This window comes from Anoplopoma fimbria, chromosome 7, assembly GCF_027596085.1.
Source record: "Anoplopoma fimbria isolate UVic2021 breed Golden Eagle Sablefish chromosome 7, Afim_UVic_2022, whole genome shotgun sequence".
Classification (NCBI taxonomy): Eukaryota; Metazoa; Chordata; class Actinopteri; order Perciformes; family Anoplopomatidae; genus Anoplopoma; species Anoplopoma fimbria.
This window is the reverse complement of record NC_072455.1, coordinates 13,434,953-13,448,002: the sequence shown is the minus strand read 5'-3', so window position 1 is coordinate 13,448,002 and position 13,050 is coordinate 13,434,953. Positions and strand designations below refer to the sequence as shown.

Sequence of the window (13,050 nt, the reverse complement as noted above, 5' to 3'; positions counted from 1 at the left end):
TGAGGCTCTGTCCCTCTGTGTGTCGTCGTCGTCCCCCCCCTTCTCTGGGCTTTTCATACGCTTTCTCGCTCTCAACATTTCACATGCAAATGCACGTATATACAAAGCGCTCACACACATGCATGCAAGGACACACAAGGTTAGGCGAGCAGCCAGCTCAGTTTGCGGGCTGCACATGGACACGACATAGCCAATTTCACATGCGATCTACGTCTGGGCAGCAAACATGAATTCTGCACCATGGACCGGAGTCGATTTGAGTCCTCTAAAACGTTGCTGTCATAATGCATTCATCTTTTCCCCCTGCTGGTGAGAGAGAGCATGGATGCCACCTAACGGTGAGAATGTACAGCAGTGACACAGCTGGGCTGGGTGGCGGATGGGGGAAGGGAGAGGAAGGACCGGAGAGACTGGTCGGCGTGTGTCTGATTGTGTGTGCGTAGTGCAATTGTGTGGATGTGTATGTTTTGACGTGCAAGTGTGTTCGTGAATGTCTATCACATCATGTGGCCATGCATCTCTCTGTCACTTTAATGTAAAAAAAAAAAAAAGAACTTTGAATAGATATAAAAAGCTACTCAAGTCAGATAAATATTATGTGTGTCCCCCATAAAAGTAATGTTGTGTTATGTTACTTAATCTGCCATGGTGTCTGTGTCCCAGCCTGGCCCAGGTACCGTGTGCTGCGCGTGCAGGAGTTGGGCCAGTACAACCTGGAGATCCTGTCAGCTGATCTGTCTGATGACTCCCTGTACGAGTGCCAGGCCCCTGATGCTGCCCTGAGGTCCAGGAGGGCCAAACTCACCGTCCTCAGTAAGTTTGTGTGCATGTGTGTCCATTGAAGCTATGTGAGATGTAGTGTGTGTTTGTAACACTCTCTTCTCCCGCTCCAGTCCCCCCAGACATCCCAGTGATCGATGGGGGTCCGGAGGTTTTGCTGAATGCGGGGGAGTCCTACAACCTGAGCTGCGTGTCTCGAGGGGCTAAACCGCCTTCTATGATCGAGTGGCTTAAAGATGGTCTGCCTGTGGATGGGGCTGCCAGTACCACTGTAAGTCTGAGACAGAGACCACATTTACACTGAGCACACATTCATGAAACATTTGTACAGTTTTTTATCTATATGTAAATGTTTGATCAATGCCTCTCTGCCCTCCATCATCAGGAGGTGCTTCCAGACAGGAAGAGGGTGACCACACGGAGCTACCTGCCCATCCAGCCTGTCGACTCCGACACTGGGAGGAACTACAGCTGTGTGGCCACCAACCTGGCTGTTCCCACCGGAAAAATCACAACTGTCACCCTGAACGTTCACCGTAAGCAATGAAATTATAAAGACTCAGAGTCTGATTCTAAATGAAGAAGTATCTTTGCATTTGCATAAACACAAGATACATTAAGTTTCCATTGAAAGAAGAATGCCATTTGATTACAATATATAGTTACACCCTGCTAATTACTACGCACATTAGTATTTTTTTTTACATTTCGTACTAATTTAAAGCAACATGGTGTCATATTTTGAAACATAAAACATCTGCCAGCCACTGAATGTTTTATAGCTATTACTAAGTAATGCATGGCAGCCATTTTGCATCAGATTGTAGCATATATTAGATGCAGTAAGGCTGCTGTTATGTGAGTCTCTCTCTCTCTTTTCCTTCCAGATCCACCGACAGTGACCTTGTCCATTGAGCCTCGCTCTGTCCTGGAGGGGGACAGAGTCACCTTCACCTGCCAGGCTCATGCCAACCCTCCTATTATGGGCTACAGGTCTGCATCTACATAGAAGCACACTGTCATTTTCACTGGTCCTTGTATGACAGAAATGGTGTATTTCTTTTCGGTTTAAAAGGTTCTATTTACAGGATTCAGAGCATTGATATAACAGCAAACAACTATTTACAATATTCAGATTTGTGGAGTAATGTCTACTTGAGCAGAGAAGGAAGTCATTCTCCCTCTGTCCCTCTGAATCTTGTATAAAGAATCTTTGATATGATTTATGTTTAAAATATCTGTGGCTTGTGTTTCTTTATTTTTAAAGGAGTGTGTAGTCTTCAATCAATATTTGTGGTTTCCATTTGTGTTGTTCCAGGGTGCGTACATGTTTTCATTGTGTATAACTTTTTAACCCCAGTTGGGCTAAAGGCGGCGTGGTGCTGCAGGGTGCCAGGGAGAGTGTGTTCACCACCAAGGCCGACCACTCCTTCTTCACCGAGCCTGTCTCCTGTCTGGTTTTCAACGCTGTGGGAAAGACCAACGTCAGCATCCTGGTGGACGTTCACTGTGAGTCACACAATACTCATCTCACCTTGTTCACTCGCTTGTGGCCCACTTCACTCGCTACAGTCTGGAGTCTGAGGGATCAAACACACCGTCTATGTGTTTATTCTTCCTCTGAGCAGCTTCTCCCCTTTAGTCCTACTGCATTATTACCCATTGCTCAACAAAGAACACCTCTCTCTGTTTCTGTGTCTACAGTCGGTCCAATTCTGTTGGTGGAGCCGCAGCCAAAAACAGTAGATGTTGACTCTGATGTCACCCTCAACTGCAAATGGGCTGGAAACCCTCCGCTCACACTCACCTGGTTCAAAAAGGGTTCCAACATGGTAAGAAGCTAAGAGCCCACGCTTTCCTCTGCTCTTGTATTCACACTATTTTTACAGTTCACTCAGAAGTATCTTCTCCTGTGTTTACAAATGCAGCCAGCCATTATGTGGCAATATCTTGTCTGTACGCCTAGATGTCTTTCTTCTTTTCTGCCCTGTGATTGCCTCTTTTTCTCATTTTCTTTTGTTTTATACTCCTTTTATAACTTAAACTCAGATTACATTTAATAAATTCAATGTCTGTAGCATATATAGATATAGATAAAGTTGTGGTTGTACGGGGTTTATGCATTGATTAGCTCTGGCTGGATTTTGTTACCTTTGGACAGAGCCAGGCCCACCCGTTTACCAGTCTGTATGCTAAGCTAAGCTAATTGTCTACTGGCTCTGGTCCCATGTTTACAGTGGAGAGTGCTTTAAGTGTCTCATTTAACTCACATCAAGGAAAAACAAATGAAAGCGTATTTCCCAAAACTTTTCCTTTATCCTCTAAGCCACCAAAACACCCTATTCTATTTATGCGTACAATTTAATTTGGGTTTTGTAAAATGACTGAATAAGTTAACAAACACTGTTTTCTTTGGAACATCTACTGTGTACACCAGCCAGAAGCTAAAGACATGGCTAATAGATGTATCATAAACTACAGTTCAGAGGGTTTTGGACGAGAGATCATAACTTAATACAAAACAGTTACAGTGCATTAGATGAAACCTGCCTCATACACCTACATCTGTGTAATCAGTCTGGTTCAGGTATCTATTTCTCTCTAGGTGGTTTCATATTTAGCCGTAATTTCCCCACAGCTAATTTTTCCAATGGATGTGGTCGCTAGGCAACTGCAAAATCTTTGTGATGGGTTAAAAGCGGATGTGCAGGTTTATATTGTGAACCAGTTAGGGTCAGAGTAGTAGAACAAATATAGTCAAATAAGGCCAGTCATGCAAATATGCAACATGATCTGTTACAATAATAAGGTATACAGGGGGAGGTACAACACATTAGCCTCTCTTCTACTTATGTCCATGTGGGCTTTTATTCTGTTTATCCCTGTGTTTAGACGATTTGTCTTGTTTATATTTGTGCTTTTTTTCACTCCCCCACAGGTTCTGAGTAACAGCAACCAGCTGTATCTGAAGTCGGTGAGCCAAGCGGATGCCGGCCAGTATGTATGTAAGGCCATCGTCCCACGGATTGGAGTAGGAGAGACTGAGGTCACACTCACCGTCAACGGTCAGAAAACATCCACACAATTTCATGTTTCACTGACTGTAGATAGAAATCATGTACTTTCTAAAAGGGCAGCTTTGCAGTAATTGAATAAAGAAATGTTGTATGTCCAAAGTGGTGGCCATTTAATAAAAACACCAGGTTTGAATATGATGTTTGCAGTTTCTTGTAATTAAGTGTAATTTATTTTATTTCTATCTTTTACATACACTCACATGTCATCTCATTTTTGACCAATACAGGTCCCCCCATCATCTCCAGTGATCCAGTCCAGTATGCAGTGAAAGGGGAGAGAGGAGAGGTGAAATGCTACATTGCCAGTACACCTCCTCCAGATAAGATTGTAAGTGAAAACATAAGAAAATGTGAAAAAACAAAACATTTCTAGCATCAAACCCACAATAAAATGTCCACATTATAGCCCAGAATCAAATATTCAGACAAAAGAAACTGACAAACAAGTAAAAGCTTGGATGACATAGAGCATAAGGTCGTACCTTTTAGTCTGACAGCGATTTGTCTTTCGCTGTTACTGTACAGTCCTGTTCCTAAATGGCTCCACTCCTGCACGGTAAATGCTTTTAGGCACTGTCCCCTTTTCTTTTTGAGTGGTGACTCACCCTTAACTCTCACAGAATTTCCCTCCATCCCATCACATAAACAAACCAACACTAACACTAAGCCGCTCCGATTTTAGCTCCTGCGTCAGAAATCAGCCCAGATGCTTTCTCCACTCGGCCGTATCACAGAGACTCAGTAGTAGTAGTTCCTCTGTGACTGATCTATCCTGACTCACAGGGCGCACTCCTAATGCAAGCGGCGGAGGTTGGGACAGAAAAAGATTTATAAAATATAAAGGAGTGGAGAGGAACAGTTGTCCCAGTAAACGCCACAGCCAGGAGATTATCCTTCTCTGGAATAAGTGGGCAGATTATGGGAACATGTGGGTTTATGCATAATTAACTTCGCCTTAGTACAGTACTTCAATGCTGAATAATACAGCTGCTTTTAGTGGCTTTAAAATTGGAGAATGTTCAAGATTCGCACCAGCTCTGTCGACCCCACCCACCTCCACTTCAGTCTGCAGAAACATACAGACTATTGCCGGTTTTAGCAAGTCACGCACAATGTGTGTTTTCATGTGAGTGGTTTAAATTGAAGTGGTCTTATTTCTGTCATTCCGTCCTCCTTATTCATGAATTGATCCATATTTGTGTTTTTTTTGTCAGTTGTTATTCTGAATCTGAAATATTGTCAAATCGTCTTCATATGAATATCTGTAAAGGCTAGAGACGTTGCTTTCTCTGAAAATTTCAAACAAAGGATAAAAAATTTAAAAAAAGACAATTTGCTTTACAGGTTTCATATATTTCATCAAATCAGAGTTATAATGGTTGATGTGATATCTAGAACAGACTGCTTATTGTCCACATATATCTGTCTAACTCAAACACTGTTTAGCTTTAAAATGAGAAAGTTTGCTCAGGCCGTAGGGCAGGGCTTGGCTTTGGCTGGGCTGTTTTCAACATGGCGGCCGGTCACAGGCTCTCTCACTTTACAGCGAAACAGTTAACTAAAATATGTTTCTAAACACTCTTGAGAAGAGAAATAGGCAATGCAGTAATGGAATCTTGATTTGATCAGCTGCGTTTCAGACTACTTGCAGAGGGATCTTGCAAATGCCATTAGGAGCACTAAGAGAAGGCAGAGGAACTTGATTTTTTCACAGATTATCAGTCTTATATACTACCGTCAGGATATAGTGACAGTTTGAGAAAATATAACAAAAGGTTGTTTTTATTAAAGTTACCAGCTGTATCTTTAAACAACAACCAATTAGCCTTGCTTAGCACAATGACTGGAACCAGGGAGAAACCCTGGCTCTGCAGAGGTTATATATAATTTGTTTTTAGTTCTATTTTTCTAAAATAATTCAAATAATGAATTTAATAACCCCTCTGCATGTGCACAGTACCCATATCAGTCTGACTTATGATGACTCATCCATCAGGGTTTGAGTAGCAACATATCGTGTCATATGATGTGTTAATGCTGTTTCTGTTGCTTTTACACCCTGACAAAAATAACTATAACTGTAGACACATTTAAAATGGCAGCTAATGTGTTCATTTGTGTATACGCATGAGTGCAACACTGCATGTATGTGACATTTACTGTGTAATTGTGCAGCAGTTGAAACAAGTGTTACTATAGCTCTGTTTGAAGTAGATTGGTTTTTCTGGTAGATGGCCTTTTATAGAAACGATTCATTGAGTGATTTAAATCAATCAAACCAAAAATATCTATTCAGTGAATAGAATTTTATCACACAACTTACTCAAAAATAAGTCAACCCTCCCAAATAGCACTAAACTCATTGTAATATCATCTAATATGGCCTCCTGTGTGTGTTTGTGTGTGTGTGCGTGCTGCAGGTGTGGGCGTGGAAGGAGAACGTGTGGGAGAAGGAGAAGGGGACGCTGCTGGAGAGGTACACGGTGGAGCAGAGCAAACCATCAGCCGAGGGCGGCGGCGTCCTCTCCACCCTCACCATCAACAACGTGATGGAGTCGGACTTCCTGTCCACCTACAACTGCACGGCCTGGAACTCTTTCGGCCCGGGCACCATGATCATCACATTGGAGGAGACCGGTGTGTTTTATGAATTCATTTCTTTTTAAGGTTTACAAGATATAGACAAGACAGCTTGTAGGGGTTCCATAAAGAAAATAGCAAAGGAGAAAACGACTGATTTTAGTTGGTAAAATATTGAAGTTACCAATGTTACAATTTATAGCAAGACATGCACAGCTTCAAATTAGTTATCACACCATTTCATTGTATAAAACTCCTAACAAAAATATCTGCTAAATGCAAAAGCAAGGACATAGTGTGAAGGCAATACCTCCATCATAGATATGCTCTGAATTTGGAATTTAGCACCGTTTAATCTAAAAAAAAAATGCATTGTTAATGTGTTTTTTACTTTATTTGTGTATCATATGTGATTTAGGTTAAAAATATCTGGATTTTGCAGCTATTGACAGACAGACATTTGCGTCCTTAACTCAATCCATCTCTCCATCCATCTCTCTTTTTCTCTCTCACCCCCTCATTTCAGAGGAAGTCCCGGTGGGGATAATAGCTGGTGGGACGGTGGTCTCTACCATCTTCCTATTCATCTTTCTGCTGGTCCTCGTTCTGATCTTCTACCGGCAGCGCAAAGGCAGTGAGTCATACTCTCCATGTGCTTCACAATAACAGTATAGACCAGATCTGCATGTACAGTAGAAGTTTTCATGTTTGTGGTTTAAATGCTTGTCATCACTGGACCAAATAACCTGCAGCAAACCAAAGAAAATCAAACCGCTACAGCTTCCACTCCACCATATGGGTGTAGTTCCCCTCTGAACTTTCTCCTCCAGCTCGTGAAAACACTCTGGCCATGATGCGTGTGTCCAGCTGTATTCAACTTTGCCATGTTTTGCTTCCAGGTCGGCGCGGGGTCACGCTGGGTAAGCCCGACATCAAGGTGGAGACGATAAACAAGGAGACCCACAGCTTAGATGAGGACTCCGGCAGCGTGTCCACGGCTTCGCGCATGGTCAAGGCCATGTACTCGGTGAGCAGCAGCGGGATATGTGTGCTTGGGCCGGACACTGTTTACACAGCCTGTAGTTGTAGAAAAAAACTCACATTAACTCAGTAACCTCTCCCTACGCCACACTGCACCTTTTGACTAAAAACAAACTGTGTTTTCCCCTGTAATCGCTCCTTTTAACTCTTTGAATTCCATTTTCTCTTTTCCTGTCATACTCTGTTGCCTCCTTCCCTCTTCCGTTTTGTTATGGCACCTTCTCTCCTCCTTTTTGTTTTTGTTTTGTTGTTTGACGGTTTAGTTTCTTCCCTCTGTGTCCTTCTCTCCTTCCAATCAGCCCTTTAAAGATGACATAGAGCTCAAGTCTGACCTCCGCAGCGACACCCTGGACACCCGCCAAGAGTATGACCTAAAGGTGAGCTCATTAAACACTCGTTTGCATTAAATCAGGAGGCAGATTGACTACAAAATCTAAACAAACTTTTGTGCTAAAACACCCCAAATTCACAAAGTGGTGGTATAATATGAGGTACAGAAATAGGTAGAAAAACACACATGTTCAACAAAAAGTCAAAATAAAAAAACGTGTACACTAAAATGATGCCAAAGTCAAAGTTAGTTCTTGTGGAGTTCATTTTGGTGCAAGGTTTCATTCTATTTATACCTTAAAGTGCTGCAAATATCCTACTCATTAATGACATGGTGACTCTGAGTGATGACTTTCATCCAATGAGGAACAGCATTTGTGTTCTGGTGGAAGTGTCTACCTGACATAAATGATAACCAGATGAACATAACAGTATTTTATAGATTTTATACTATGAATCAAGCCTCATTTATTAATATATAATCACAACTGGCAATTGATTTGATCTCATAAATCCAGGCGCATTGACATGTATTGATTTTTCCTAACAAGTGTGTTGGTGATAGTTCATTGCAACTTCACAGCTACTGCAAAATATTGGATTTGATGTTTTATACATGTTAGTGTTATACTTTTAAAAGGTTTTATTCCATAGAAAAAAAAAAATGTATTTTAAAATGTATTGTTTTACCCTCTAGAGGGTGCACATGTTCATCTGAAGCAGCCAGGAGAAGACAAAGACGAGACAGCTCCTGTCTGGGTTTTGACAGTGGACAGCACAAGTCAAAATTCAATTCAAGGTTTAATCCAAAAAGGCAGATTCAGATTAGCAACTAAATGTCAGTTAATTTTAACTGGATAACAAACTTGCTGCTTAGAATAACATATTTAAGTATTATGTGCCATGAAATATTAAAGGTATTCAATGTTTTGTACCTTGATAAACACATGAAACATCCACAGGCATTAGCATTAAGTGATTTCCATAGTTGTTGCTCATTCTTTTGACTCTCATGGTCTTATATAAAGTGACTGCTTTCTTCCATACAGTGAATAAGAGCATAACCAAAGGGGCTGCCGTTTATCCAACTGTTGTTGGCCAGAACATATGACTTATTACTTATGACTACAGTCCAGTTAAAACAATTCCGTCTCCAGTAAGAAAATCCCCTCAGCTGTCTCAAGCCTCAAGAGTATTTAGACATCTTTCTGTCCTCTAAACTAGTGACCTTTAAATGTAGTGTTATTATTGCACTCAATATCTGTGAGAATATTACAGTAGGATATTTTAGACAAACATATTTTTGAAGTGCAGTTGGCTTTTCCTTTATCGCTGGAGCTCCCAGTCTTATCTGCCCCTCACTCTCAGTCCAGCTGTGAGGCAACGATTGCTTAAAAGGTTGTCACACTAATTTTGAAGATATTTATAGACAAACAAAAACAATTAGAACTAAATGGGGGAAAAAAGATGAATGCTGTTTAGCATACTCTGCCCATCCAGCTGGCATGAATCATTTATACATTTTGACGCTGTAGGGCTGGGCTTAGGTGATACATTTATTTTTCACGCGTGAAGCTGCCAAAATGTTCTGTTGAAACCCTCCCCCTCCCCCATGAATATTTTGTGAGGGCAAACACAGCAGCCCTCTAGCTGGAGTGCTGCCTTGGATCACTTTGAAGAAACACAGACACGAATCCACCCCAGGTGATGGTTAGATCACCCTCAGACAACAGCCTCAGCCAGATTTTTTTTTTTTTTTTTTTTCTCTCTCTCTCTGCCGCCTGAAGCACCAAAGCAGTGAGACAAAGTTGTTTGGGGGTGAAGTCGGGTACATGAGAGACAACAAGGTTGCAGAATCATGTCAGAAATAATAGTAGAGCAACATGATGTGGGTGTAGTGAGCAGGGAGAGCGTCCTTCCTTCAACCAGACAATCTGGGATCAACGTGCATGTTGGCAGGGCTCCACCCTGCTGGAGAGGCCTGGAGGAAAACGTGGATGCTTAAACTCATGAAAGCTCTGGACAAAAATGATCACTTCAGAATTTTTTTTCTTGTTAATCTGATCAATAAAGGAATCCCCTGATTAGAGTATTTTTGATTCTATAAATCCAAACCATATAGAAAATATAGTTCCCCTAATCATACCTTTTCTTAATGTCCACTCTGTGCTTTTGTCCCTTGCTGTTTGTCTCTATCTGTCTTCAGGACCCCACCAATGGCTACTACAACGTGCGAGCCTCAACTCATGATGAAGGTCGCCCCGCCTCCCGCTCCACCTTGCACTATTCTGACTACCGCTCCCCTACAGGAACACCAGGGGGAGCTGCATCTATCAGCAGTAGTGCCGGAGGTTCCGGAGCAACGGCCAGCGGAGGGGCCCCTGGTCCCCCTGGCCCCCTCACCTCCCCTGGCCGCCCCCAGGCCTGCTATGACCCCCGGCCCCCTCCAGACTCTCCCACATCAGCTACGCCCAGTTCAACACCTTCACCCGCGGGGCCAGAGCCAGCAGCCCCCGCCTAACCCCGCCCCCGTTGCCAGCGACTTCCCAGGAGAATGCAGCCTCCTGGACTCCACTTCCCAGCTGGCCTACGACAACTACGGATACCCCTCGCATTACCAGACCTACCGCATGGGTTTCGCCCCGTCCAGCCTGGCCACGCTGGAGGCCTGCCCATCCTATGAGATGTACGGGGTGGGATCCGGGGTGGGACCCGGGGTGGGACCCGGAGTGGGACCTGGAGTGGGACCTGGAGTGGGACCTGGGGTGGGGGCCCTGGGGTGGGGGGCCCTGGGGTCGGCTTGGGTCCCGGTGGTCCTGCTCCCTCAGGATCAGAGACTGGACTAGGAAAGTACGGCAGCTCCACCCGCTTCTCCTACACCTCGCAACACTCTGACTACTCCCACAGCCGACACACACAGAGGATGCAGACTCATGTGTGAGACAGAGAGACGCATAACCACCTCACAGTCTTAGCAGAGCATGAGGAAGCATCTTATAAATAGCGTCACATCCAAAAACACACACAATCATAGATTTACACGCACACATTTTCACACACCAACACAAACTACAGAACTCAGAAAAACATAACACACAGACACACCCATGCACAGAGTCAGGAGTCCATGCCCATGAGACAGGGAGCGTATGAGGAAAAACGAGGAAAAAAAAGAGACGAGTGGTGAAGAAGGAGTTTTAGTGAGACAGGGAAGGGAAATTCCACACAATTTTGAATTCCCTCACTCCCGATGTGTTTGTATATCTGAGCTCTGAAAGAGCGGACGGCGAAAGTCACAATCAAGACTGGGACAGAGAGCAAGAACCAGTGAGAGGACGAGAGTACACAGATCTTTTGCTATGAACTGACTTTGTAAATGATGAGCGAGAACGTCTTAAGGCAAAGCCGACTGACTGTCAAATATGGTACACGCTGAACCAGTGGAAGTCATTTCTGGCCGCCATCTTTTTTTTATTTTATCGCTGGTTGTCTTATTCAATCATCATAGAGCACATATATATAGTATCCCAGATTGCCCTTCTGTACAGTGGTACATGCTATCACACCTGTTCCGCAGCGTGTGGGAGTGTGTTAGGGCTGGGATGGGGTTGGGAGGGTTGTCATCATTTTGCACTGCATCTACAGTATTCATGCTTAGACGTCCCTTATCTATATCTGTGTAATGTCTTCTTTTTATTTGCACACCAGACTAGAGCTTTGTATTCTATTTTTTAACATTACAGAATTATTTTTTTGTCAATGTAAAACATGTAATGTGTATGTATGGACCAAATGTTTTCACGTCAGCCCGCTTAACTCGGGTCGTCTGCCTGGGTGATTCCTCTAAGACAGAGTGACGAGTCGTGTCAATAGCAGAGCCTGAATTCAGGAAGGGTATAACAGTGCATAAAAGAAACCTAGTGCCAAGTGTTCATGTTGTTCTTCACCTTAGACCATGTATATGCAGTAGAAGCTCCTTCTATTGGTGACAGTTGCTTTACAAAGCAGGCTTGGGGCCTTGAGTCATTCCCAGACATTTTCGTAGGCTGGAGCCCTTTTTTCTCTGAGCTCCTAACTACAGACGTGCAGAGACAGAGAGAAAAACACAGATGTTGGGTTTAGAACTGAGTGGCCTTATAGGGGAACATGTCGTACATTTCCATTTTGAATCATTCCTCATCGTCTGTCTGCCAAACACGGCCGGAGGAGAATGTGTATGGAGAGGTTCATTGAAGGCTTGTCCACAATATTGACATGTAGTAATGTATGACTGCGAGTGTGTGGGTGTGCGAGTGTGAGAGAGAGATCAAGAAGGAGTGTGTGGGCATTGGCACGCACATCGATTTGTACAGTGTGTTTGTATAGATGTGTGAATGACTGCGTGTGAACGGGAAGCATACTGTAAACACGCAGCGCCCGACTCGAGTGTGTGCGCGGCTATTGTATGCATGCCCGTGTGTATACAGTATGTGTGTGCATGTCTGTGTCTTAAGTGTGCGGGTGTGTGTTCCAGTATATGTCCATATCATTTTCTCTCACAATCCTGTTACAGTACTTTTATACCTCTGGTAGGACTGTATCCTGTATTATTGTGTCTTTGAATTTAGAAAAATCCAATGTTTATCTTATTGTACTGTTCTTCGTAGCAGAGACAACTGTTCAAAAGATGTACAACGAACGTTATCAAACTCTCATTTTTTAATTTCATTATCTTCAATATTTTTTAAAAATGGTATGTAATTATTTTTCCACAGTATTACATAAATAAAAGCACTGTTTTTTATATAAAGCAGAGTTTGTCGTCTTTGGGAAGATGGGGATGAGCAACTTCACTATTTTGTGTTGGCAACACCTGTTGGCATTGGAACCCAATTTCAGGGGAAATTGACACTACATTTTAAATCAGTGTTAAATGCTTAGGCACTGCAGTATGGGTTTTAATAAAAGAATAATTTAAAATTTCATTTTTTCAACCATTAATATCTTCTGTTCTGATTACCGATGTTAGTCTTTATGACAATTTCACAGCATGGGCTCCAAATAGCAAGCAATAAAAACTGGTGAAAGGTATATGAGTGTAAGTTCTTTTACGATAAAAGTGATGATTCATTTTTTAATAAAAATCATAATAATATATATAATAATATGTGTGTTGTGCAGTCATCCTATATAAATGGAAGATGATGTTGCTTGGAACTGGAAGTTGAAGAAGCAGGTTGATAGGCAGTAATAATTGCAGAAA

At 42.7% G+C, this 13,050-nt stretch overlaps 1 protein-coding gene across 1 annotated transcript in view; it reads left to right on the top strand.

Moving 5' to 3' along the window:
• The window catches only part of kirrel1a (kirre like nephrin family adhesion molecule 1a), a 30,364-nt gene extending 17,776 nt beyond the window's left edge, over nucleotides 1-12,588 (top strand). Inside the window, 16 exon segments of the mRNA XM_054601177.1 lie at nucleotides 664-813; nucleotides 894-1,051; nucleotides 1,166-1,316; nucleotides 1,668-1,773; nucleotides 2,141-2,289; nucleotides 2,485-2,612; nucleotides 3,719-3,845; nucleotides 4,085-4,185; nucleotides 6,278-6,494; nucleotides 6,964-7,071; nucleotides 7,337-7,464; nucleotides 7,778-7,855; nucleotides 10,015-10,252; nucleotides 10,255-10,299; nucleotides 10,302-10,594; nucleotides 10,597-12,588. Coding sequence (XP_054457152.1) covers nucleotides 664-813; nucleotides 894-1,051; nucleotides 1,166-1,316; nucleotides 1,668-1,773; nucleotides 2,141-2,289; nucleotides 2,485-2,612; nucleotides 3,719-3,845; nucleotides 4,085-4,185; nucleotides 6,278-6,494; nucleotides 6,964-7,071; nucleotides 7,337-7,464; nucleotides 7,778-7,855; nucleotides 10,015-10,252; nucleotides 10,255-10,299; nucleotides 10,302-10,594; nucleotides 10,597-10,749 — 2,330 coding nt within the window. The 3' untranslated portion in view covers nucleotides 10,750-12,588.
• Nucleotides 12,589-13,050: the final 462 nt, after the last annotated feature.